General features: G+C 53.3%; 1 protein-coding gene across 1 annotated transcript; it reads right to left on the reverse strand.

Annotated features, from left to right (window-relative positions):
- Window positions 1-921: 921 nt before the first annotated feature.
- Tgm2 (transglutaminase 2) lies at window positions 922-27,190 on the reverse strand. Its single transcript, XM_028889222.2, has 12 exons — window positions 27,164-27,190; window positions 24,944-25,268; window positions 20,531-20,649; window positions 18,737-18,865; window positions 17,688-17,865; window positions 15,319-15,454; window positions 14,624-14,727; window positions 13,100-13,342; window positions 10,289-10,558; window positions 6,089-6,249; window positions 5,027-5,163; window positions 922-2,484 (listed from the first exon to the last, which is right to left on the reverse strand). The coding sequence occupies exons 1-12, from the start codon at window positions 27,188-27,190 to the stop codon at window positions 2,334-2,336; spliced, it is 1,980 nt and encodes a 659-aa protein (XP_028745055.1). The 3' UTR covers window positions 922-2,333.
- Window positions 27,191-27,785: the final 595 nt, after the last annotated feature.

Here is a 27,785-nt window from a genome sequence, read left to right on the forward strand (position 1 = left end):
CTGGCAGCCAACATGAAGGAGGATTAGCCAGACCAGCCTGCCTCTGTGGTAATCCCTCCACAGTGAGGCCTTCAATGCCTTCTCCAAGGGAAAAGACAGCTACATTTATTTACTTATGGCATTTATTTATTTGTGTGTATGCATCCGCATGTGGAGATCAGAAGGCAGCTTTTGGGAGTCAGTTCCCCCCTCCCACCATGTGGGTACAGTCATCGGGCTTGGTGGTGGGGACCTTAACCTGTTGAGCCATATCGCTGGCCCTGTTTCTGTCTTGAGCGCACTTACTGAATCAACACCCAAGCCCTCCTAGTCAGCACAGGAACGCAGCATCCAGGGGTCACAGGGACTTGGCGCTTTTGCATTTTGTGTGTGTGCATGCTTGTGTAGGTGTGCATGCATGTGTGTGTCTGTGTGTTGTGTGCGAGCACGCATGTCTGTGTGTACCAAATGCCAATCCTCGGGTGTCATTTCTCAGGCACTGTTCATCTTGTTTTTGAGATAGCCTCTAACCGGCCTAGAACTCACCAACGAGACTAAACTGTTTAGCCAATGAACTGGGATTTTATCCCTAGAACTGGGATTATAGATGGGCACCACCACATCATGGTTTGTTACCCCAACACACAACCAAAGGTGACCTTCATGCTAAGCCAAGTAGATGAGGAAAGACAAGGAAGAGTATTCCAGGCACAGGGAACAGCATGCAAAACTTCAGAGGTGAATAAGGAAAGAAGGACCCTGGGGGACACCGGAAGTTCCTGGCTCTGCTAGTGGGAGGGGTTTGTGGGTAGAGCCTTGAGTGCCAGGAAAGTGTAAGGCCGGGTTAAGGCTTGGGCGAGGAAGCCGGGAGTGGGCACAGGTGTGAGTGAACCTCTCCACCCACCTCCCTCAGAAGCCCCCAAAGGATAAGGGCAGGCCTTGTTTGAATGTGAAAAATAGACCTTTATTTCAGTGCTCACATGTGTTTCAAAAGCATGCCCACTGCCTGCTTGGAACCCGAAGCTTGCACAAAGCAACCGGAAGCGGAGCTGTGTGGGAATGGGGCAGATACACGGCTCATGGTGCAATTCTGTGTAAAGCGAAACGTGTTAAAGGCATCGTTGTGATTCTTCCCAAGCTCTTCTCTGGGATTTCAGGGGGTCTCAGAGCCTCTGGCCACATCACCCAGAGAACCCCTCCACTTCTGAAGTCTTCCAGCTTGAGGGCCCAGCCATGGAGAGGTAGTTGGGGACAGTGACCCATAGGCTCCCACGCTTTTTTTTTTTTTTTTTTTTTGTAGACAAGTGATGTGCCTGGGGGTGCTTGCCGAGGAAGAAGGGCTGGTGGGGGCGTGGCCCTGGTGGGAAGTGACCAGCGTGGGCAGTTAGGGTTCCTCCTGTGAAGTCTGGTCTAAGCACTGTGCAGGCAGCTTATGGGTAGTCCTGGAACTGCATCTGAGGGACCCGGGCATAGGTGAGAAGCAGGATGGCCTGGTGTTGCTGTCTCCTTTCCAGAGTGCCGTGGGCCTGGGTGGCAGGCTTCAGAAGCATAGGGCCGAGAGGCTCTGGAGGTGGACTTGTCAATCATTGCTCTGGTGAAGGAACATCAAGCCCAGAAGAGGAGGGCAAAGTGAGCTCCTCCTTGGAGCTCAGACCTAGGCTCTGACTGCCCGCTCCCTAGTCTCCCTGTCCTTTCTTTACCCCCTCACCCCAACGGTGTCCTTCCAGATTGGTCCCATATGGCTTCGCTGGCTCTCTCAGGTCAGGGCTGATGTCACAGATGGAGCACTAGAGCCCAAGCCAGATGGCACAGGTCCTGTTTCCAGGCTCACCCACTGGCCCTGCAAATGATGGCAGCCTACTGGCACGGCACAGCATGGGCAGCCTCAGTTTCCACCCTGCAGTTTCCCATGGACACTAAACAGGCTGGTGGCCCTGTGAGAACTTGAGGTGCCTAGCACATAGTAATTCCCTTTCAGCGGGGAGGTGGGTGGGAGACCGATGGCCAGGGCAGCTGGGTTCCTTCATTGAGCCAGTGGGTTTACCATCCCTCTGTGCTTGCTCTGAGGTTCTAGAGACAGTTCAAACAATACAGGGTGCTGGCAATGGCTCTCTTCCTCCCCTGGTCTGCCAAGGCCAGGGTTCCCACTGTGTTGGCACAGAACACTCCTCACAGCTAAGGGGACAGACAGATGGGGAACTGGACCAGAGGAACAGGAGTACAGTTCCTTCCAAAGAGCCCCCCAGGGAGCCCTGTCAGCCTGAAGGGGTGAAGTTGCTCATTATCTCGGGATAAAGACCAGGTTGAGTTGAGGGTTGGCAGCTGGGTGACGGGGAGCTGGGTGAAGGGGCCCCTTAGGCTGGGCCAATGATGACGTTCCGGTAACCCTTCACAGACTTCAGCTTGTCACACTGGAAGTTAACCACCAGCTTGTGGAGGCCAACTTCAGTCGGGAACAGGTCGACCCGTGCTTTGATCACTTCCCCTGCTGGCACGGGGTCTGAGCTGAAGAAAGAAAGAGGGTGAGGAGTCAGGCCTGGCTGCCATGGGGCATCAGTGAAGACACGCTGCTGTGGGACAGTCTATATGTCAAATTGCTCTGATTGGTCAATAAATAAAACACTGGTTGGCCAGTGGCCAGGCAGGAAGTAGGTGGGACAAGGAGAGAGGAGAATTCTGGGAAGCAGAAGGCTGAGGCAGAGAGACACTGCAGCCGCCGCCATGACCAGCAGCATGTGAAGACGCCAGCAAGCCACCAGCCACGTGGCAAGGTACAGATTTATGGAAATGGACTAATTTAAGCTATAAGCACAGTTAGCAAGAAGCCTGCCACAGCCATACAGTTTGTAAGCAATATAAGTCTATGTGTTTACTTGGTTGGGTCTGAGTGGCTGTGGGACTGGCGGGTGACAAAGATTTGTCCTGACTGTGGGCAAGGCAGGAAAACTCTAGCTACAAATGGCGCCCAACGTGTTGGCAAGAATTTCCACCTAAAACCTGAGAAAAGATTCTAAAACGGAGCGGAAAAACAGCTTCCTAATTGTCTCTCTCAAATGAGCAGCAGCTGCCTGTTTGAGTTACTGGCGGGTTCCTAGCGTGAGAGCTCGGTCTGCAGTATGGCAGGAATGAGGCCTCTGCAAGTGGCACATTAAGCTGCGTGGTGGATTTAGCCTTTGCTAGTACAAAACAAAAAAAGAGGTTTCTGGGCTACACGCTGCTTGGATAAAAGCATAGACCCACGATGGCTCCCAGAGCTGGCGGAAAACATACCACCGCCATGTTGGGAAGCTGAAGTGGGTGGAGCCAGCAGCCACACTGCCGTTTCAGGCTTAAAAGGCTGCAGTTTAAAGCAATAGGCTCAAGGTAATATAAAAAATAAGCCACATAAAGATGGCTACCACACAGAGAATCTGGATTATGTTCTCTTTGATATTTGTAACTGAAGAAAAACATTTGATTACAAAAGCTGTTGAGTTATGCCAAAATGTATATTTTAAAGGTACCTTGACTTCAAAATGTGGATGTAAGCATATGTTGCTTTGGAAAGGAGGCTCTGCTTTTGTTTCTACAGAAAGCCAGAGGCTATGGATTTGTTCCAGATTAAGATACATCAGGTTTGACCAGCCAAGACCACCTGAAAGGTCTCCGATGACACCATGGCCCAGATGATCCAACATCCAGAATCATTTCAAGTCACGGACTACTCCATGATCCTAAAATTTTCTTTGCGTCCCCATAAGATACAGCGCCCCCCTCCAGCAGGAAGTAGTAAGAGAAGCTACGCCCAAATTCCCAAATATACCAAGCTGACTTTGGAGATGTGTAAAAGTTAAAACCTTCCTTTAAAAAAAAAAGAAAGGGGAAGTGCTGTGGGACAGTCTATATGTCAAATTGCTCTGATTGGTCAATAAATAAAACACTGGTTGGCCAGTGGCCAGGCAGGAAGTAGGTGGGACAAGGAGAGAGGAGAATTCTGGGAAGCAGAAGGCTGAGGCAGAGAGACACTGCAGCCGCCGCCATGACCAGCAGCATGTGAAGACGCCGGCAAGCCACCAGCCACGTGGCAAGGTACAGATTTATGGAAATGGACTAATTTAAGCTATAAGCACAGTTAGCAAGAAGCCTGCCACAGCCATACAGTTTGTAAGCAATATAAGTCTCTGTGTTTACTTGGTTGGGTCTGAGTGGCTGTGGGACTGGCGGGTGACAAAGATTTGTCCTGACTGTGGGCAAGGCAGGAAAACTCTAGCTACAACACGCAAAGACTTAGGCCAGGGCTTCAGCGAAAGAAGACTAATGCTGGTATTAATGGTGGGTCCTACTGGTGGTCTCTGCAGAGCTGGGCCTCCTAGAGTGGTGTGTGTGTGTGTGTGTCTGTGTGTGCGTGTGCGTGTGCTTGTGTGTGTGTGTGTGTGTGTGTGTGTGTGTGTGTGTGTGTGTGTGCATTTGAGTGTGTACACAAATCTGGGAATGTATGAGACAGGAAGGGTACATGTTCGTGTGTGCCCAAGTATGTATAGGTATGAGCAAGAACATGGCTTGTGGATGGGCAGTCATATGTGGTGCGTAGATGTGCCCATGTGTGCTGGCAGTAGGTGGTGGGGTAGGGGTAACATGGACATGCTCAGTGGCTACAGGAGAGACAAGGCATCGTGTGGCTTGTGCATGCACTTGATTTGTTTCGATTGTGTGAGTTACATGGCACTGGAAAAGAAAAACAGCATGTGTTCCTACACGTGTGTGTGTGTAGATAGAAATGGACGAGGGCACACCCATGCACCCGAGTTACATGAGAACTCCGTGGAGGCAGCACACGGTGACTGAGGGGTCTCACTCTGGTCAGGTGTGTGCTGGTGTGGGAATGGCTGCAGTTAGCATACTGTGAGAGTTGAAAGGGGGGTGCCTGTCAGCACCCTGGCTTGGGGTTTGGGGGGGGATGCAGGTGAGCAGGAGTGAGTGGAGTGGACTACAGGCTGGGTTAGGTTCAAGGGCCTTGTCTCCTGGCTCCAGCCTTCTCCTCCCTGAGACCTGGGTTCCCAGCACTTACACTTCCACAGACTTCTGCTCCTTGGTCAGGCCAGCCCCCTCCACAGTGAACATGCAGTCGTACAGGGGTTCAGAGAGCGGGTTTCTCAGGGACACCTCAGCCACCAGCTTGCGGTTCTGCTTGGGCTCCCCCAGGACCTGGAAGGGGAGCAGATGAAGGCTAGGGCAAGGAGCCAGGCTGGATGCCTACAGAATTTGTCCCAATGTTTGCTAAATGAAGCTGCTCCCAGTTCTGACATGCCCAGAACAAATCTTGGTGCCTGTTTCCTGTTTGCAAAATGCAGGTGATGGCTATGGCCCAGGTCTCTTTCACGGAGCTTTACTGAGGCTCCCCATGACCCTGGGGGTGTATGAAGGGTCTCCTTCGTCCTGGGGTCTGAAGCTGACAGGTCAGGACTGGAGCTTACTGACCCTGCCTTTCTCTGCTGTGTGAGATTGGAGAGATTGGGACCCTCTCTGAGCCCTATGAAAGCTGCCAGTTCTTCAGGACAGGTGAGCTAAGGTGTGCAGCACTTAGCTGACCCAGGCCCGTGACTACAAGGGACTCTAGAGCATCTGCGTCACCTCAGAAGAGGGCTGGGGGGAGATGGCCGTGACGGCACAGTCGGCTTTCACCAAGTCTCCAAACGTGAAGGGCACGCCCTAGCTGCTTCCTGTGGCCATACGTCAATTCTTAGCATCCCCAAGTGCCAGCATTGACCTAGTCCCACAGAGGAGTGAACTGGGGCTCAGAGGTGAATTGGCATCTTCAGAGCCACCCAGGCACAAGCCTGGGCCACCCTGCTTGCCACCCTTCCCTGGCCCCCCGCAGTATCACCAAGGTGAGTGCACTGGTCTTTTAAGGATACCCGGGTCCTAGATCCCGACAATCTCCCGACCCCCAGGCTCTAGGAGCCCTTCCCAGAGGCTTGAGTCCTGCAGTCTCTTAGCTCTATGACACTCTCCTTCCACGGGGATCCTGAGGCACAGAAAGTCTCCAGGCTGCAGTAGAGAGATGTATGCGTGGGCACAGGCTGCCTTCTCCCCAGCCCTGGGCTTTCCTGGAGCCTCATCTGCTCCTTACCCGGATCTTGATTTCAGGATTCTCCAGGTAGAGGTCTCTCTCAGCCAGCAGGTAGCTGTTGGAAGCTGGCTCGACGAGGAGCCCCCGCACCTTGATGAGGTTTGACTCCGTCAGGCACTCACTGTACTTCTCGTAGAGGATGCGAAGGGGGATGCTATTCTCTGTGATGAGGGAGAAGGAGGGCGGAGTGACGTGTGAGTTGTGAGGGCTGGGTCCAACCAACTGCGGAGGTGACAGACACGCACCACCACCCCTGGATGGAAGCCAGAGCCTCCCACACCCCAAGCAAGCACTCTCTCACTGAGCTGCGTTCCCAGTTTGCCTCTGTTCCTTCAGGCTGATGACCCCGCAAGTCTCCACCTTCTAGGACCTATTCATACTATGTGGGCAGTATGGGTGCTTAGGAGGCTCGGAAGGGTTTCCTGGATGGGGCAGGGAGGCAGCTGGCTGCTGCGGGGAAGAGGGCAGCCGCTGACCACCAGGCACCACGCCTCTCCCAGTGCCTCCCATTTCACCGTCTTGACAACCCAAGCGTGGCTGTGCTTACAGGCAAGGAAACCAAGGCTTGGGCAAGTAAAATGCATTGTCATACACCGCCCCCCGGCTGAACATGCCACCCAGGCATCTGAATCAGATCCCTAGCATCACCTGTCCTCTGAGGGTGAACTCCCTGCCCACTGGGCCCACGGCCCTGACCCATTTTACAGATGAAGACATGCCTCTGCCAGGGAGCGCTCCCCAACTGGCTGTGTGAGCCCAGGGAGACGACCACCCTGTCCGTTCCCTCCGTTCCCGGGTCAGTCAGCATATGCAGGGTAGAGCTCTGACCGAGATGATTGCAGAGCAGTGGCACACAGCTGAGGGGCTGGGTGGGCTTGATCTCATTTAATGGAGGCCTGAGGACAGCAGGGGTCAGTAGGATGCAGGAACGTCTGAAGAAAGGAGCCCAGGGATGACTCTGGGCTTCCTGGCACCCAGCCAACCATCATGGTCCTGCAGGGAGGAGCTAGCACTCTGACAGCAGAGGCGCCCCCTCCCCTTGCTACACCAGCATTTACATATCCTGACTGGAATGATTGTCTCACACCAGTATGGGCTTCATAATTTGCATGGTATTTTTCTATAACCTGCTTTATATTTTTAACCTTATCATCATCGTTATTACCATCATCATCACCACCACCATTATCATCACAACCACCATCACCATCATCACCATCGTCAACACCACCACCACCACCATCAGCCACATCACCACCATCATCATCACCACCATCATCACCACCATCATCATCACCATCATCATCACCACCATCATCATCACCATCATCATCACCACCATCAGCCACATCACCACCATCATCATCACCACCATCAGCCATATCACCACCATCATCATCACCACCACCACCCACCACCACCACCATCATCACCACCACCATCTTTTGCTAAGAGAAGATTTTCATCATTATTTAGAGCAAACTAACAGCACAATAATTATAAATACAAACCAACAAAGTCTTGCTTGCTGCACTCTGGCAGGACATTCATGTCACAGGGGCCAGGGCTAATGGATAATGAGGGGACGACTAGCAAGGCTGAGGAGCCAAAGGCAAACTAGCACGGCTCAGCTCCCACAGGGACTGCTGTTCAGGTCAGCTGGAGGACCGACAAGGCTGAGGGGCAGTGGCCTGCTCATTGTTGGCTCGAGCAGCAGGTGGCACAGGCTTTAGACCGCTAGGCAGCCAGCGGGTGGCCTTCCCCTGCTGCATTATCCCCAAAGGGACCTAACTCCAGCCTGAAGACATGATGGGGAGCAAAGCCCTGGGCCCATGAGGACAAAAACCTGGAATGAACAGCCCCACCCTGGGGGCAAAACAGAAAGAGGAAACACTGGACACTAAGAGGATGTGGCCGTAACTGTTGGCTTTGCCAGAAGGCCAGCCAGGCCAGGGCAGGTCCTGGAGAGCCGATGTTCACAGATCAGTAACCAGACCTTGTCCTTGGGCCAAATGCTGGCTGGGAGGAGAAACTGAATGTGGTCAGCCTCAGTCCTCCCTCGGACATTATGCCCTGTTCTAGAAGGTCCCGTGGGGATGGTCACTGACCCCTGACTGCTTTCCTGACCTACTGGTGGCTGAGGGAGGAGAGAGAGGGCAGGGGGGAGGAAGGGGAGAGCTGCTGGGCTGCAGCCAGGCGCGGACAACTGGACTCCATTCAGCTGTCCTGGGCCTGGCTTCCTGTCCATTAGCACATGGAAGTCCCCAGATCGTATCATCAAAGAGCAGTAAGTGTCAGCAACGCTGCTAAAGAGGATTTGGAGGCCCCAACAGGCCGTGTTGGACTAGCTGTGCCTTCCAGCCAGAGCCTAGCACACCGAGCCCCTGCCCTGATCTCCCTGTCCCCTGTGCTGTCCCGCATGGATTCCTGGCAGGCAGGACACCCTCAGCTGAACGGCGGGCCTGGCTGGAGCTCCTGCAGCAGCACGATGCAGGCGATCTGATGCTGTCTGTGGGCCAGACGTGACTCCACAGTTGGGAGTAAGGCACCTGGAATTTAGGGCTTGGCCCAGGTTCGTCACTGCCTCCCTCAGGGTAGCTCATAAAAGGCTCAAGTGAGTGGTATTGGCTGGAGGGCCTTACAAGATGGACTGGCCTTTGTCCAAATGGGGGCCTGTGGCCTGCATGGGAAAGAGAAATGTCCAGGGCAACAGCAGCAGGTGGTGTCAATTAGAATACGGGTACCCGGGCTACCGCACGTAGCCATGGTGACAAGGTGCCCCTCACTCCTGGGATCCAGACCTAGTGGTGTCACGGGTGTTCTTCCCATGCCATCAAGGTGGCAGAGAGACCCTGAGCAGAGCAGATACTGCCTCGTGTCACCACAGTAGTGACCTGGGTCTCACACTGAAGTGGAAGCATGGCACCGGGTCCTGGCCACGGTGACTCCACATCAGCTCTGAGTCCCCAAAGTTGTCCATCAGGTGAGTGTGCTGCTGCCTCACGTGATGGGCATGGTCACCTTGCCAGTCTGTGCATTGTGCACCGTGAAGGCGGGAGAGGCAAATGCCACGTGAGTCCAGCTGGCTTCAGAATGCATCTTTCAACAGTTCAGTACTGGGACCCCAGCCTGGGGCTAAGGGGATTTTCCAGGCCCGGGAGAGAAGAGGCAAGAGCTGGCCCCAAACACAGGCCTGTCTGCCCAGGAGAGCTGGGCTAGGACAGTGCGGGGTGAAGGGCCTGGAGTACTCTGTCTGCATGCAGGAGTGGGAGCAGGGGAGCAACAGCTTGGGCCGCCCCTTCTCTAGGCAGGTCACGTGGCTCTCCTTTACCTAGTGCTGACAGTACAACGGTACATGAAATCCACACTGGCCCGTGATGGCTGGGCTGTGGAGCTGGACTGTGTCCTGGCACTGTGCTAGCTTACTGTGTGACCTCAGAACAATTTTAGGAGAACACCAGGAAGGGACTTAGCTGTGACAGAGGAGCACAGGATCTGGGAAGGCCAGCAGGGTCGTGGGAAGATGCCATGGAACAAGACAGGCTCAAACCCCTGACTTGACTGCTCTGTGCCTCTGTCTCCTCATCTAGAAAATGGGTACAATGTAGGAATCTACACCACCCCCCATACACATACTTTTTTTTTGAGGCAAGGTCTCACTATGTAGCCCAGGCTAGCCTCAGACTCTCAATCTCCCTGCCTCAGCCTCCAAAGAACTGGGATTACAGGTGTGTTCCATCATGCCGGCTCCCACTTCTCTTTGAGCTATAAGAATTAAGCATGGTGGGAGGCTGGGGAGACCACTCAGTCAATAAAGTGCTTGCTTTGTGAGCATGAGAACCTGAGTTCCAAACCTGGAATGAACACAAGTGGAAAAAAAAAAAAAAAAAAAAAAAAAAGACAGGCTTGTAATCGCAATGGAGGAAGGGACAAGCAGATCTCTGGGACTAGCTGGCCAGTGAGAGAGCCTGTCATACAAAAAAAAAAGGTGGATGGTACCTGAGGGATGATACTTATGGTGCCTTCTGGCCACACACACACACACACACACACACACACACACACACACACACACACTTAAACACCATGGTACCAAGAAAGAGCTTAGCATGGGGCTTAGCCCTGGTGATGCCAGGCAGGGGTCTGGGAGGTGAGATGCACGTGTGAGGTACTGGATGCTCTGGGCAGGCACAGCCTTACCAGAGAAGGGATCCAGGGTCAGGCTGAGGTTCTCAGCGCCACACTCGGGCCCCAGCACACCGTTGTAGCTGACAGTGCGGGCGCAGAGCAGGAGACGACAGTCGCGGCTCGCGGAGGTGTCGTTGCCGATGTGGGCGAACACGTCAAAGTCGCTGCCCATGCTCATGCTCTCGCCCACGCGGATCCGCATGGCCACCCCCGTCTCCTCCTTCTCGGCCAGTTTGTTCAGGTGGTTGGCCCTGGTGAAGGCTTCCCTCTCCTCGGGCGACCCTGTACAATAGGGAAGAGGACTCTGATCTTACCTGCGGCAAGGATCCGTGCGAGAGGGTTGGGATGGGGCAAGCTGGCCTTCCAGAGTCCTGGTGACTCCGAGCAGTCCCATCCTTGTCCCCCTGGCTTGCAAGCCTCGCTTTTTCATTGACTTGACTCTCAGTAAAACTGGAGAGCACAGGTGCTGAGTAGAAGAGCCACAGACTCAGGAGGAAAACTGATCATGTCCGTGTGGTGTGTTATGTTATTAATGGGGTGTGTCAGGGCAGGGTCTTTGACTAGACACAGACCAGTGTTACAGTGTGTCCATGCCAGGAGAGCTTGTAGTCCAGAGAGGCCATGAGGAGCATTCCTGGAAACCAGATAGTAGCAGGTTCAATCCCACCCAGAGGGCAGCATCTTTCTCTCACCGATGGAGAATCAGTAAGGAAAAGGCTTGGCAAGGCTGACTGGGCGCATCCACCATTCCACTCAGTCTGACAGAGGTTTCCCAAGTCTCGCATGCCAGCCTCCATGACACTTACAGAGGTGACTGAAATATCGCAATCCTTGCTTTGGCCTGGCCCCCACTGAGTCCAAGGCTGCCTGAGGATTAGTGCTATCTGGACATGCTCTAACTGGAAAGGAGAAGACAAGAAAACATGCTTTCTCTGGCTTTCAAAAAGCTCAGGGCTGATGCGCTGACAGAAAAGCAGATGTGGGGCTGACAGGATGGCTCAGCGACTAAGAGTACCTGCTACTCCTACAAAGAACCATGGTTTGGTTCCCAGAACCTGCCAAGTGCCAGCACCCACACGGTGCCTCGAACCGTTGGTAACTCCAGTTTCGTGGAATCCGACCTGGCCTCCATGGGCACCAGACATGCATATGGTATACGTACATATATGCAGACGACCATACACATAAATAAATCTTTTAAAAATGGAAAATAACTGAGGAAGGAGAGGTAGGAAAAGCTTTCTCAGGGGAGGGGTTGTTTTTTTTTTTTTTTTTTTTTTTTTTGGTTTTTCGAGACAGGGTTTCTCTGTGTAGCTTTGCGCCTTTCCTGGGACTCACTTGGTAGCCCAGGCTGGCCTCGAACTCACAGAGATCCGCCTGGCTCTGCCTCCCGAGTGCTGGGATTAAAGGCGTGCGCCACCACCGCCCGGCTAGGGGAGGGGTTGTTAAGGCTGGATCCTGAGGGTAGTATAGGAGTTCAGTTGTGAACTGTAAGATACAACTTCCTCCTCCTAGCACAGAATTGTGGGGAAGGGGTCTGTGTATAGCTAAAGACCCTGCCCTGACACACCCCATTAACAACATAACACACAACAAGGACATGATCAGTTTTCCTTCTGAGATCTATGTCTCTCCTACTCAACAGCTGTGCTCTCCGGTTTTATTGAGAGTCAAGTCAATGAAAAGGTAAGGCTTACAAACCAGGGGGACAAGGATGGGGGCATGGGTCAGTCCGTGCCTGCTGCGGACCCACTTCAGATCCCTAGCACCATGTAAGAGCCAGGCATGGTAGCATATGTCAGTAACCCCAGTGCCGGGGAGCTAGAGATAGGAGGCTCCCCATCGTTCACTAGCCAGCCAGTTTAGCCAACTGGTGAGCTCTGGGTTCAGTGAGAGACTGACTCAAATAATAAGGTGAGGCTGGAGAGATGCTCAGAGGTTAAGAGCACTTCCTGTTCTGCCAGGAGGCCTTAGTTCAGTTCCCAGCACCCACATCAGTCAACCTACAACTGTCTATAACTCCAGCAGGAGAGGGCTTCAGCACTCTTTTCTGGACTCCCTGGGGACACACACAAAAATTCACATGAATAAAAAATAAAATACATATTTTTAAAAAATGGAGAGCAATAGAGGAGGAGACTAACATCATCTCTGGCCTCCAAATGTATACACGTATGTACATGTGCATATACATATGTCCACATGGATGCACACATACACCACATTCTATCTCTCTTTCTTTCTCCAAACCAAATTCTTTTTTTTTTTTTTTTTTTAAGATAAAGGACCTCAGGATTGGAGAGATGGCTCAGTGGTTAAGAGCACTCACTGCTCTTCAAGAGGACCTGGGTTCAATTCCCAGCACCCACACGGCCAGCTCATAACTGTCTGTAACTTCTGTTCCAGGGGAGCTGGGACCCCCATGCAGACAGACATGTAGGCAAAGCAGCAATGCATATGAAATAAAAATAAAAAATCATTTATAAAAAAAGATAAAGGACCTCACTGTGTTGGTCTTGACCTCATTATTCTCCTGTCTTAGCTTCCCAAGCTGCTGAGATTACAGGCATGTACCTCTATGTCCAGCTCAGACGAAATCTTTTTGTTGAATGATTTTTCTAGACAATTCACCCTTTACGACTATACTTGGAATGTCTGCACCTGTTCTTGAGGAGTTTCTTAAGACAGACTATGACACATGGGTCACTGACATACATAGGTTGCCAAATGTAACACACATGTACACACAAGGCTGACAGGCTGGTAAAGCCAGCTGCTGATCTGCAAGACTAGGTTAAAGGCCCTGCGGATGTGGGCATCTACCTTCTGGGTACTTGTAGGTGTGGGTGATGTCCTCCCGCTCGTCACGGCCCACGCTCTTAGTGCTGATCTTCTGCCCCACGATCAAGGAGTGGTTTATGGATTTGTGCAGAGACCCATCTTCCTGCCGGATCCAGTCCACCACGTCAGCGTTGACCTCGGCGAACACAAAGGGGGCATCGTACTTGGTGCTCAGGTCACCCTCCTTGATGGCCCGCACTGAGACTGGACCACAGCAGTATGTCCCTGTTTGGATAAGAGGGAGGGGTGGGCAGAGCTACACAGAGGGTGACACCAGACCTCTCTATGATTGTCCTGTGTGGAGCAGAAGCTCTAGGGAACAGACAACTCTTTGCCCAGGGAAGCCATTCCCAGAAGGCACGTGGGATAAGGATTCAGGATACAGACTCCAGAACTAGATGCTGGCATTCCACATCTGTTAGCTGTGTGACTTTGGGCAAGTCAGCCACTTCTCCAAGCTGCATTTTGCTCTGGAGTTTTATCTGCACCCGCCTAATGGTGGTCCATGCACCTTAGAGGTCAAGTTCTCTGTGAAAGGCTCCACAGTCTTTGATAAGTCAAACAGAAATGTACCCCAGGGCATCTTAAGAACATCAGGAGGCCAGGCCTTGCTTCCGCCACCTGAGCACGTGAGTGGAAATCAACACCTGTGACAGCTTGGCCTCAGTGATGCTGAACGTGAGATCTGGGTTTACGAAGGTAAAATTGCCCGACACTGTCCACACCTACAGTGTTAGGGGCTGGAGACGGGTGGGGATGTCCTGGCATGTCCTGAGATGGGACATTGTCGCAGCAAATGAAAACTGAAATCACAGGAATGTCACCCTGGGATACGGACAAGGCTACAAACACTGGCAAAGCTCCATGGCCCCTGCCCAGCTTCCAGCAGAACCTAAGGGTCCAGTGACTTTAGAAGCAGAAAAATGACATCTTTAACTTACTGAGCGTTGGCAGCTTATCCTCTAATGACAAAATCAAGTGACAAAGCACAGGGGCACTTACAACGGCCACCAAAAAGAACCAGAGACATTCCTCAATCCCTTGCAGCTGTCCCAGATAGCAGGAGCCGTCACACACCGGCCCCGGCACTGGAACTTGCTCCATGTTACTATGCCATAAAGGGGTTTTCCTAGAACTTTGAGGTTCTTTGTATCCCTTGGATTCTGTGTATTTAAAAATATTCTGAGGGGATGTCCATGTGCTTTGTCAGACCTTGCCTTGGTGCTGTCTGTCTGTCTTTCTCACATGTACAGATATCACATCTGGAATTGCTGGAAGCAATTGACGATGCTATTTCGGGAGAGGGTGAAGATGTTTCCTTTCCTTTGTGCTTGCTTCCACTTTCCCTCTGGACAAGGAGTGCTCCTCCTTTCTAGATGGTAGAGAAGCACACTGCGAACCCAGATGAAGTACTGCCACGCCATTGCTGCCTCGGGTTGGTCTCTCAGCCCCATCACACTGCTGCTCCCCCATCCCAGCTCCCTAGGGAACGCTGCCTCTCCTCACCTTCGCTCTTCTCCTGCGGTGTGGGGTCAATGGCCTGCCACCCCTCGTAGCCTGGTTCTAGGTCCGGTCTGGTCATCCAGGACTCCACCCAGCAGTGGAAATTCCTAGTTGGGGACAGAGGCAGAAGACAGCATTCCTCTCACTTCCTACAGCTCCTCCTCACCATGGCCTATGGGAGACCAGAAGCCCTGAACCCACCTCTCTGGGCTCCCCTGGATCTGTCTCAATAGCAAGCTCCTTAGTGGGGACCCCTTGTCCTCTGATCGTCCACAATCTCTGGAGCCCTTTCAGCACCTCCAGGTCTCACTGGCTAACCTCTCCTTCCTTTCCTACCCTTCGTCCCTGCCTGGTCCAGGCCCCTCTCCACCCCCTGAGGACCCCAGCCCCAGCTCCCTGCTCCAGCCCTGGTCTATGGGGATGGCTCAGTCCTCTCCCACTCTGAAGCTGAGAGTAGTCCTGGAGGCCAGCCAGGATCCCAACTCACATTCCCAACCCCCACCCCCTCCAGTCCTTCCTGCCGCCGACCCTTCCAGGGCTGCCTGTGGTGGGCTTCCTGCCTCTCGGCCTCCACCCAGCTTTCTCCAGCCCAGTCCCCTTGCCCATTCCTGCTCAGCAACTGAAGTCCAGTTCAGCTGCGGCCTATCCCAGGAGGCTTTGCGGGGTTCCCCTCCCGGCCTCCCCCGCAGGCCCCTCACCAGATCATCTCGCTCTTGCCGCTCTCCAGCTCCCCGAACTCGTTACGGAAGTACTCGATGAGCAGGTTGCTGTTCTGGTCGTGGGCTGAGTTGTAGTTGGTCACCACTCGGGTAGGGATGCCAAGGCACCGCAGCACTGGAGGTTGGGAGGTGGGGAGATGAAGAAGGGTCCACAGTGCTGCTCAGGCCCTGGGCAAAGCTGCCCCGCCCAGCCCAGGCCTCCATAGGCCCATCCGCACCCCAGGGGACGATGGGCCCACTGACCAGGCCGTGAGATTATCCACCAGGTATTCTTGCCCGGCCATGATGCCCACCTGGCTGGTCACCCCATGCCCACTATGTTCCTCTCTCATCGCTCTAAAACACAAGTAAAATCTTCAGTGGCTCCCCACAGCATGGACATCAAAGCCAGATCCCTGCTGTGGCCCTGACTCCTGACCATCTCCTTGCACACTTCACCCCAGCCACACCGACCTCTAGTACCCCTCTAGCCTGGAAGCCCTGGGAGCAAAGGGCAGATGATGAGGGAGGTCAGAACTGGCCAGGAACAGCAGGGGGTGGAGCAAGGAGCTAAGTGCTCTGGGTAGGCTAAGCTCATCTCTGCAGGCTCTAAACAAAGGGGAGGGCAAGAATCATGAATGCCCCGCCCCATTGTAATTTTTTTTTTTTTTTTTTTTTTTTTGAGACAGGGTCTCCTGTAACCTTGGTTGGCCTAGCTATGTAGTCAAGGATGACCTTGAACTCTTGAACTTTGAATTTCCATTCTTTATCCTCCTGCCTCCGTCTCCTGTGTTCTGGGATTGCAGGCATTCGCTATTAACACCCACTTATGTGGTGGTGGGTTTCGAACCAGGGCCTCGGATACGTTAGGTAAGCGTTCTACCAACTGAGCTACAGCCCCAACTCTTTTTTTTTTTCTTTGTGAGGGCCTTGGCCCACTAGGCAGGCAGAGGAACTCTGAGACACACTCAGCCCTTACTATAAAAGGGAAAGATTCCCGGAGTGGGAACATAAATGTCTAAAAGATAAAGCCAGACAGAAGTTCACAGTGAGCACCAGCCATGAGACTTGTGTTTCACTTTTCGTTTTGATTGACTTTGAATCTTTGAAGGGGGAGGGGGAGAGTGGGCTGTGCCCTTTGCCCTACATTGGCCCGAGAAAGAGCTTCCCAGATGGCCCTGGCTTCTGGCCAGGAGACACAGAGGTGTTTGGAGGGGGAGGGAACGGCAGTGACCTGCTACCTCTTGCCTGATTCCTGAAGTCTCAGCTGGAGCTGATGTGAACCCTAGGCCTTGTTCCATATGCAGTGTGACTCTGGGTCACCTGTTTGCTCTCATGGAGTCAGCATCCTTCCTGTCCTCAGGACGTGTCCCGAGGGAACTCATCACCACAGTCTAAGGACTTGGGGCTTCCCCAGAGCCACACATACCTGGTTCAGGGCTAGACTGTGCCCAGAGCTAACTGTGTGACCTTGGGCAACTCACTTCCTCTCCGAGCTTCCAGTTCCCAGTGGGGAAGAGGAGCTTATAATAGCAGCTTGCTAGGATGTGGTGATTCAGAGAAGGCGTGGGTGTGACGGTCTCTTCTGCCCCATGCCCAGAGCAGCACCGGGAGGCACTATGGGACAGCCAGTGTGTCACATGTCCTCCAAGACAAACGTCAGTGTGGTTGGTGCTGCTGAGGCCCGGGCACTGATAAAATACCCAGGGAGCCACCAAGATGACCTGGGACCCTTGATGGCCTGGGACCCCAACCCAAGCCATTCTTGGCTTGAGACTATGCTGAGTGGCACTGTCCCAGGCCTTGGGACTCCCTGTGATCAGTTTATCACTGTTGCCTCTATTTCTCAAGTGGGGAAACTGAGGCTTGGGGACACTGATTCTCTGGCCCAAGTCCATCTAGAGACTGGAAAGCTAGGCTGAGCATTGCCCCCTGGGTCTCTGAGCTGTGGACTTGACTGAGGGTTTCCATGTCTCTTAACGTACCAGCCTGGAAGGTGGCCACGGCCAGAGACAAAGGCATCTAGGTGGGAGGCTGGGGTATGGGATCTCCAGGAGACTTCAGGAGGGCCCTTGGAGGGGAGGTGTCTTAGGCCCTAGAGAAAAGGGTCAGGGTATGGAATCCATAGGAAGAGGAGAGGCAGGAAAGGGATGGCGAGATGCCATATTCTCCAGGCAACACGGTGTCTTCTTATATTTTTGGTTGTGAGACTAGCCTTTGATGGCTCAGCCGTTGCATGGTATGGACGGTAACTCAGCCCTCCACACGGTATCTTAGCAGCAGAAACAGTACTGAAATCAGGTCTCCCTGAGTCCCCACAGGCTACTGGAGATCTGAGACTGGTCCCAGGCTACCCAGCCGCAGCTTACCTGTGCAGGCCACAGCGGCAAACACCCAGCACTGCCCGTACTTCACTTGCTGGCAGCCATGTTCCTTCCAGCGCCGCAGGATGTCCACGCTGCCAATCCAGGCCATGGGGCTGACACCATCCCCATACTTGTTGTCCCATCGGCCCAGAAGTACACCCTGGTCATCGTTGCAGTTGACCTGCAATCAACAGAGCATCATGGGAGGCAAAGCCTGGGCCCAGGTGGAGGGTAGGTCGGGAGGGAGCAGACACACAGCAAGGGATCAGAGTCCGGCCACCCTAGGATGGAGGATTGCAGATGCAGTGTGGCCACAGGGCAACAGACGGGGTGACAGGGGAAGCTGGGGGTGCAGCCAAGGGCTCAGGAGACAGAGAGGAAGGCCTAGCAAAGCCACGGCCAGGAATTTGATTCAGAGCCTGAACCCGCCCTGTGAATCCAGAGTCGCTCGCAAGTGGCATGTTGTGTTTCCCAAACACCCACACTGACCCCGCATAACTCTCAAACATCCACTGTTTTCAGAATAGAATCCAACCCATAAGGCCTTGGGCGCTCTGGCCCTGTCTACCCAGCTCTTTCCAAACCCATCCACTCCCCCTGCTCACTCGACTCCAGCCTCTCCACAGGCCGTCGTCACAGGCTCTGTATCTTTTCCTCCCAGTCAGCTCTGGGGACCACAGCCGAGGGAGCCCCTCAGCCCCTCCCTGTGGTGAGACCCTGTGCTCAGACGCTCACACACCCTGTACCCCAGCACGTGCATCTTGATGTATGCCTGTGCACTCATTCCTCATGTTTCCATTAGTGTCTGTCTCCTCTCACCCAGCCAGGAGAACAGAGTATTATGGGATTTGGGACCACACACAGTTTAGACCCAGCTCTACCCTAGTGCCCCGGACATTAGTGGCTGTTGGTCAATATTTGCTGGGTGAATGGCTGAATGAATTGCATTGGGAACCTTGTTTGTGTAAAGTTTTCTAAATTTCTTTTGCTGAGACTTCTCTCTGTCCCAAGTCCTCATCTTCTCCAACACAGAGGCCCCCCCCGCCACTCACCATGCCGCTCACCACTCGGCCCACATAGATAGGACTGCTGCGGCGTGAGCAGTCCCGGGCACGGTCCTTCAGGAACTTGGGGTTCACATCCAAGAGCATCAGGCAGGTGTCCAGGATCCCATCTTCAAACTGTGTCCAAGCAAACAATTGAACAGGAAGCTGGAATGCCAGCCTCTCCAGGAAGCTATCCTACACCCCCACAGCTGCGGAAGCCACCCTCCATCTCGCTAGTAGATGGAGTCCAACTGGTTCTAGGTATCCCCAGAATGCCAACTGTTGAAGACCAAAGAGGGAACAGTGTGACATCTGGGGGACACAGGTCTGAAGAGGGGTCAGCCCTCAAGGATTCCCCTTCCTGCCTTCGCTCCTTCATCTTGTGCTGTTCTGGATCAAGTCTTGTTCCATGACACAGAACAGCACTCTGGGGCTTGCTGTGGCTCCTGCTGCCATCAGCCTGATGCTCAGAGAGACTGACAACCAGGACTTTCCCCATCTCACCTCTTGTGGGTTCCTTTACCCACAACGTCCTTCTCAGACAGGACATGTCTTCCCACCTCTGAGTTCGCCCTGTGGAGCTAGCCTCTTGTGTGGCAAACTCTTACGTGCTCTTCAAAGCCCTGCTCAAATGCTTCCTACTTCTAGAAGCCCTCCCAGACTACCATGGACAATGAGGCTTCCTCCCTGTTAAGTTTCTGCAAAGAAGAACCTTGAAGAGCAGGGACGTGACCCTGTTTCTCAGAAGAGAATGCAAAGCCCTGGGAGCCGAGACTGATTTGTGGGTGAGGTTTATGCGTCATGGAGATGCGGCTTACTTACTCCCACAGCCAGGCTGCCTGTGCTGGGTAGGGATCTTTGTTGCTATGATCCCTCGGGAGGAAGCTGTGGTCAGCATGACCCTGAGGCATATGGGAGGACTTCCCTCCCTCCACCCAAGGAGGGTCTGAACATCAGACTCTGATCCAGAGGCTATAAGATGAGCTCCACCCTTGGAGACCCCCAGTGCACCAGCGGCCGGGTGCCACGGTTCTGCTTTCTAAGTTTTCTTGACAGAATCAAGGGGTTTTCTGGGAGGCTGGGTAATGAAGGAAATGAGACCTGGGGTTTGCAGAACCAGCCCTGGCTGGGAACCGGAAACAACAGGACAGATAGTAGCCAGTTGTCTGAATCCGGCCTCCACAGCCTTGCCGTGACTGGTCTCGATTTGTAAGGAGCCGTGACCTGATAATGGTTATTACTTTCAGCCACTTGTGCGGTAGGCTTGTTTGTTACTGAGCAGTGACTGACACAAACACATGTCCTCTGGACAGCAATGTCAGCATCCCTGGGAATGCCTTGAGAAGATACACTCCAGCCCTACCCAGATCTGCCTATCAAAAGCTAGGGGTATGGCTTGGCCACTTGCACTTTTAAGTATCTCTGAGAGACTCTCATTAGGAATTATTGTCCCAACGAGGTCCTCGCCCACTTCCTGACACAGCTGAGCACACACTGAATATCTGATGAGTATCATCCTGTGTCAAGGGGCTTTCACTGCCCCCTCTTCTGAGAACCCCAGCTGGCTTCACTGCTCCAGAGACTCTCTTAATCCTTTCCTCATCCTGAGCCCAGGGGTGCTGACTCTGCTGTGTGACCTTAGGCAAGCCTTAGACCTCTCTGGGCCTGCAGCTACATGGGCACCCTGCATTTCCAACAGGATTGAATGGGTGACTCTGCAATCCCCTCCCATCTTGAAATCTCAGGCTCCCCAGACACAGGCTGGCCTGTGGTCACTGTGAGGGACAGCCACTGTCCTACCTGTCCAAAGTTCCAAGGCACACTCTTGATGAACTTGGCGGAGCCCTGGTAGATGAAGCCCTGCTGGGTAAGGACATATTCCCGTCGCTCCTCCTCTGAGTCTAGGTACACATCGTCCGCTGTGGACAGAAACAGGGGGTCTCAGCTTGAGCTGGCAAGTCAGGAACCCTGTAACAGGGCAGCTAGGAGCTAACTTCCTAGTCTAAGCCTCTCTCAATTAGAAAAACTAATCATTTGGAGACGAGGCTGCCATACATCCACTTTCCCAGCATGCCCAGAGCCGCAATGAAAGCAGAACACACATGATTCCATTTACTCTCCCTATGTTAAAGACAGAGAGGAAAACTGAGGCCTAGAAATGCTTCACAGTTGAGAGAGCTAACATCCAAATAAATGATGGGGAGGCTGGACTAGGAAGTCCTTGGTCCTGATGCTCTTGTTGTTGTTGTTTGTTTTCCAGACAGGGTTTCTCTGTGTAGCTGTGGCTGTCCTGGAAGTCGCTCTGTAGACCAGGCTGGCCTTGAACTCACATCCGCCTGCCTCTGCCTCCCGAGTGCTGGGATTAAAGGTGTGTGCCACCACTGCCCTGCTCTGATGCTCATTTTCAATGTGACCTGGGCCTCTGCACCCATCTCAGCACCTCCTGGTGTTACCTAAAGTGAAAAGTGTGGCAGATGTGGGGTGCTGGGAACCAAATCCTAAGCCAGCCTAGGAAGGTGCAGGACTCCCTGGGGAGAAGGTACCAGAGCCAGAAAGACATCAAGAGAGAGCCACCACCGTCTCAGGGAGGCAGAGCTTGGCCAGCTTTGGGGTCAGGGATGCTCCCTGAGACATGCCTGAGGAGGCTGGAAGATGCCAGCATCAGCCGAGTACACGTGTCAAAGCTTGGCCCAGGGAAGGTTTGGGTTACAGGGTTCCCTGTGACTATTAAGGAGGAAACAGGGCCAATGAGCCTGAGACTTAGTGACCAGGCTGGCTTCATAGACAGGGAAACTGAGGCTGGGAGGAGAAACCCAGGGCCTCCAGCCTGGGTGTCTATTCTCTATGAATTCCTCCTCTCCACCACAAAGAAAATTCAATTATTCTTGATGTCTTGATATCACACAATGAAACAATTTACTTAAAACAACAACAACAAGCTGGACAGTGGTGGCACACACCTTTAATCGCAGCAATTGGGAGGCAGAGCCAGGTGGATCTCTGTGAGTTCGAGGCCAGCCTGGTCTACAGAGTGAGATCCAGGACAGGCACCAAAGCTACACAGAGAAACCTTGTCTCAAAAAACCAAACCAAACAAACAAAAATCAACAACAACAACCATTTTTAAAGGCAGGGTCTCATGGATCCCAGGCTGACTTCAGACTCCCTATGTAGCTAAAGGTGACCGTGTATTTCTGACCCTCCTGTCTCTATCTCTGAGTGCCGGGATCACAAGTGTGTGTTACCTTGCCTAGTTTTTGTGGTGTTAAGTATTAAACCTAGGGCTTCATGTATGTTAGGCTAATACCTTACCAGCTGAGGTACAACCCCAGCACCCCCACCCCGCTTTAAAGAAATTAAAATATCTTCATGGTGTCTAAAAGAATGGTAAACTCCTGGCCCTGCTGGACCTGCCGGAGAAAGGGCCCCAGGGGCTACATTGAGGCAAGGGTAGACCCCCAGAGAGGCCTGCGGAGTGCCCAGCACCCCTGTATCCCAGGGAGGAAGGTGAGTGTGATGGGCACCCTGGGCACACTGCTCTCTGGCTCCGGAGCTGGGGCAGGGGGATTAGCTTTACATGACTGAGCTCTGGCAGAGGGAAGGAGGAGAGTAAAAGAGAAAGGAAAATTCAGGGTTGCCACATGGAGTGTGGTTAGCACATTAGGATCATGGCTCTGATTTCTGGTAAAGGACATGAAGCCATACGCATGCTGACATTATCCTGTGGCCTTAGATACAGGCCGGGGGCACCCATTTCCAGGCAGAACCAGCCCTTTCCCATCCATCCTCGAAATCCTTCCCCCCATAGCTGTCCCCACCCGAGCCCAACTTCCTGCCTCCCCCCAAGCCCTGCTATGTGGGTCACCTTAGTCATTCATTGTCCTGCTTGGCGGGGACCCACTCCAACCCTCAGGGCAGGGCGAGGTGGAGCCAGAGGAAGGGGGACATCCCCAGGAGCTGCCCTCTCCCTACACTGAGCTCTAAAACCCTGTGGGCTGGCAAGGGTTCTTCCTCCACCCAAACAAACTGTAGTTTGTCTCAGCAAAGTGACCTCTGCTCCAAAAAAATCACTGCATTGTGTGCTCTGCGAGACACCCCACAGGCTGGGGATGACCTCAGGGCCATTAACAGGGCACTGGGCAGATGCAGTTCCTGTTGGCAAGGTCCAAGGCATTTGGACTCTTGGAAAGACTGGGCAGCTGTGTTCAGAGTACTGAGTACAGATCTGAGGACAACTGCAGGAGAAACCAGATTTTAGCCGATTGGACCCTGGTCTTCAAGCGTGCTAAGCAGCACTCAACCACTGAGCTACGTCCCCAGCCTTCTCTTTCCATTTTGAGACAGGGTCTCATCAAGTTGCCCAGTCTGGCCTTGAACTCACAATCCTCCTGCCTCAGCCTTCAAGTATGAGAATTATAGGCCTGCAACACCAGGCCTGTTTGATAGAGGCCATCTTGGAAATAGCAATCTCTCCAGGTGCATATGGACAGAGCTAAAATTAACCTAAGTCAGCAGGCAACAGAGTCCCCAGGGTAGTGTCCAGTTAATGTGTGTGTGTGTGTGTGTGTGTGTGTGTGTGAGAGAGAGAGAGAGAGAGAGAGAGAGAGAGAGAGAGAGAGAGAGAACATGTGTGCATGCTGAATGTGTGTGTGTGTGAGTGTGCATGTGTGAGTGTGCATGTGTTAGTGTGGGTGGGTGGGTGTGAGTGTGCATGTGAGTGTGTGTGTGGGGGGGGGGGTGTATGGGTGTTTTGATGCTATATATGTGTGTGCACCACCAAGGAAGTCAGAAGAGAGCATCAGATCTCCTGGAACCGGAGTTACAGATGGTTGTTATCCGCTGTGTGGGTGCTGGGATCCAAACCCGATCCTTTGGACAAGTAGCCAGTGTTTTTAACCACTTAGTCATCTCTCCAGCCCCCAAAAATGGGGGCGGGGGGGGTATTTTTAACTGGATGTGGAAACAGGAGGATCACAAGTTCAAGGTCATCCTCAGCTACACGGTGAGGTGGAGGCTAAACTGAATTGCATGAGACCCTGTCTCAAAATAATAAATAAATAAATAAATAGAAAATAAAAAGGCTGTTCCGGCCTCTGTTAGAATTAGAAAAGCCAAAGTAGGCACAACAGAAGAATTTTAAAAGCCTCCCTATCAAGTATGTCATAAAACTTCCCAAAATAGAGAAGAAAAGAAAACAAGTAACGGTCCAGAGAAAGGGGTCGCCTAATAGCAGAGAGGTCGGGCATGGGGGCTAGCCTGGAAGGCCACTGAATTCCCAGGCTGGACGGCCTCACTGTGTCAGAGCAAGAAGGAAACAAGTGAGGTGGGGAAACTGAGGCTGGGGAGGTGCACCCCAGCCTGGCCTCCTCCTGATACTCAGGCTGACCTGGGCTTTTCCCAGCTCTCCTCTCTCACTTCCTCCTTGGCCACTGTCCCCTAGCTGACGGAAGGAGCTTCCAGGAGCCACTTCATTTCTCTGAGTATCAGTTTCCTGTCTGAGCAGCGAGGACACTGGCGTCTCCCCCAGCAGCTGTGAGAGGAGGTAGTTACAGCCAGACTCGAACCCTGCTGTGCCTCGCTCATCCTCATGCCAACCTGAATGAGTTTAAACCAGGGCCTCGTGAACACCGGCCATAAGCTGGGGACCTCTCCCCTAATGGGGACTCATGGACCACACACCACCTTGTGCCCCCAAGGTTCTTACATTGTGATTTAATCCCAAGGTGATGATGTTAGGAGGAGGGCCTGATGGATGGACTCTTGTCTCTAACAGAGGACTGGGTTACTTACCTCGAGGTTGGGGTGACTATGGAAGAGTTTAGTCCTCTCTCCCTCTCTCACCACGTGATGCTTTTCATCATATTGAGTAACAATAAGAAGGCCCTCATTGGATGTGACCCACAGTCTTGATCTTGTGCCTCTCAATCCCCAGAATTGTCAGCCATGTTTATAACCAACCAGTCTACGGGATTCTGTGATGGCAGCCAAATGGATTCAGACACCTGGTTCCTAGTGCTGTAGGAACTCACAGGCTCCAGACCCGGATTGAATCCTTTGGTACCGAATGAGTCACCTCTCCTGTCTATAAACTGAAATGCCAAAAGAACCCTTATTTTGAGGCTGGATTTTTGTGTGGAGCTGGCCCATGGCTCCACACACTTCCTCTGTTGGTTCCTGCCACTCCCCAGCCCCCGTAGATGGCAAATGGCTCACCTGGGCACCAGGCATTGAAGAGCAGGGTGAAGTGGCCCAGCACGAAGCTGGAGCCTTGGTAGCCAGTAGAAGCCTCCAGGCTGAGGCGGTACTGGCCGATGGGAGCATTGGCTGGGGTGCAGAGCTGCAGCGCGAGGACACTGTCCTGCTGGTCCAGCACTGAGGCTGTCCAGGATCCCTCCTCTACATCATCGGACAGTGGGAAGCGGACCTTGGTCCCTGTTTCTTCACTGGGAACTGGGCCTGCAGAGGGGAGATGGAAGAGCTGTGAGTGAAGGGCGGGCTGGCAGGACACTGTCCAGGCTCCCAGGCCTGGGGTCAAGACCTAGTTCCACCTCTGGCCACTGGAGGAACTTGGCCAAGAGGCTCCACACCCCCCTAAACCTGTTTTCTCATTGGTGAAGTAGGTGTTGGAAGCCTCCCTGGAAAGTCATAGAGAGGCTCACAGTGAGTCTACAATCAGAGAGAGTTCCCAGAAAGAGGACAGGACAGCCTGGGGTTGTTGCGGCCGTCCACCTCGGGTCTGAGGTGATGTCAGACGGGCTCAGCTTGCTTGTCCATGACACCAGCAGGAACGAAGGCAAACTGCCAAGGACCCACACAGTTCTGAGCCCCTTTCCTGTACACCACTGTTCCTCTTGCAGGATAGCTGCACACTCCTGAGACAGAACCTGAACCTCTGAGATCATGGCTACAGGCTGGTGGGGGGGGGGCATTGGCCTACCGGGGACCCTCTGGCTATGGGTTCAAATCCCATGGGCAGCACGAGGGCCACCACTTCCCTACAGCCCTGTGCACATGGCTATGACTTCATTTCCAAAGATTCCGCTTCCGGGTGGGTTACAAAGGTCCTGTGTCCTGGTCTGCACAGACCTCTTCCAGGTAAGGGGTGGCCTGGCCCACGCAGGCAGGCCTGAGTCACAAGAAGGCAGGGCTGGTCACTTTGGCCTTGGGTAGAGAGTGGAGAAACAGAGGAGCTTTCTGGCTAGCTGGGAGGCAGCCTGGAGGTTTATTTTTACTTCTCCACGCCCTCCCTGTGGCTCTGCCATCCGCTGCTGACAATATTGGGGCCTACTCACCGAGGGGCTCCCTCCCAGCCTCCACCTCTCCTCCCTGCCTGCCAACACCACTGCACCCAGGCCCAAATATAACCGTGAGCTAATAGGCATGACACAGGCCTCGAGAGGCTGTCTGGGTGCCAGGGGCTGAGGTGGAGGCCTTCAAACCCTCCCTGACTTCCAGAGCTGACATTTGGAGAGGAGCCAGCTAGCCCTGAGACTCAAGAGAGCTACCTTGAGTTCAGTTCCAACCTCTACCCCAATCCAGCACTGTGCAATCTAAGGCAAGAACCCAGGCTTCTCGGACCCATAGTATCTTCATCGAAGAAACAAGCGTGGGTCACGTGCCCCAGAAAGTCCAGCCTCAAGTTTGAAACTGGCTTGCAACCTTGTAGCAAGGGACTTTGTTTCTCCAAGCCAGAGTTCCCGTCTATGAAATGGGGCCTTTCTCTATCTATGAAATGAAGTCATTCCTCCCAAGGTTGCCAAGAAGTTTCCAGAAGGCAAGCCTGGCACACAGTAAGTGCTCAGTAAATAGTTACTATGGCCTATTATTCTCACCACTGCGTCCTGGCACAGTTGGAGGGTTGGGGGGGGGGGTCATGGAAAGCATTCAGAGCAGGGACAGTCCTCAGACATGCTCCCTCCAAAGACCTTAAGATATCTGAGTTGTCAGGCCAGGCTCTGAGGGCTCTGACACAAGGCACTTTGAGCACAACGCAATAACTCCACAAATGTGGAAACTGAGGCAAAGGGAGGACGGCTGGTTAGGAGTGGGCGGGGCGGCTCAGTCCTAATTATGCTTGCAGCCCAGCACAACCTGACCATCGCCCTTCCCTTCTCAGAAATGTCCCTGTTTGGATGATCAATGATCTGGTCACTCTGGTAACCTGCCTGGGCCAGGTCCAAAGGGAGGGCCGACGACGCTGGTTAGGACCTGTGGCGCCGGGGCGGCCTCAGTCCTCAATTACCTTGCTGCAGCCAGCACAAACCTGACCATCGCCTTCCCTTCTCAGGAAATGTCCCTGTGTCTGGCATGATTCTAATGATCACTGGTCCCTGGTCAACCCTGCCCTATGGGCCAAGTGTCCCACTCACTGCTCTCCTCTGTTAGACAACCCCTCCGCCTTAGGCCACAGTTGGCAGGAAGTACACATCCCACCTCCTGCCGTATCTCGCGGAAAACCATGTCACGCAGCTGCTACTTGTGTCCATGCGCTGTACACCCACACAGACACACGACACACACACACAACACACACACCAGGCACACGCTCACGACGCACACCGAGCACCCCGGTACGCGCAGACAACCTCACACCTCATCACTACTACCTACACCCCTCTCCTTCCTTAACGAGGACCTCTTGCTAGGGGCGGACAGCGCCGAACCGGACACTACCCAATGGTCCCCTGCTTCCCTACCCACTGCTTATGTAGCTGGCTCCCTTACTATGCTCTAACAACCGTTTCCATCTCCGAGCTTGCAAATGTACAGTCTATGGTGACGCTCAACGGATCAGCCAATGATGCGGCCTAATCTCCTTCTACACCCATCTCGTTAATTCCTGATGAGACCCACGAAGGTCTGCACTGGCCCAGGTAACCGATGGTAGCACTACACAGACTGCGTCGCCCTCCGACGCCTAGCTACGTACTCAACTTGTCTAGCAACCCTCACGTTCATTACAGCGCTCCTCCATCACACTGCCCCCCTTGCAACCCTCCCTTCGGCCTGCCTCATCTTTCAGTGCCTCCTCACTCCTCCTAAAGAGGAACGTGTT

Source organism: Peromyscus leucopus, chromosome 4 (assembly GCF_004664715.2).
Source record: "Peromyscus leucopus breed LL Stock chromosome 4, UCI_PerLeu_2.1, whole genome shotgun sequence".
Taxonomy (NCBI): domain Eukaryota; kingdom Metazoa; phylum Chordata; class Mammalia; order Rodentia; family Cricetidae; genus Peromyscus; species Peromyscus leucopus.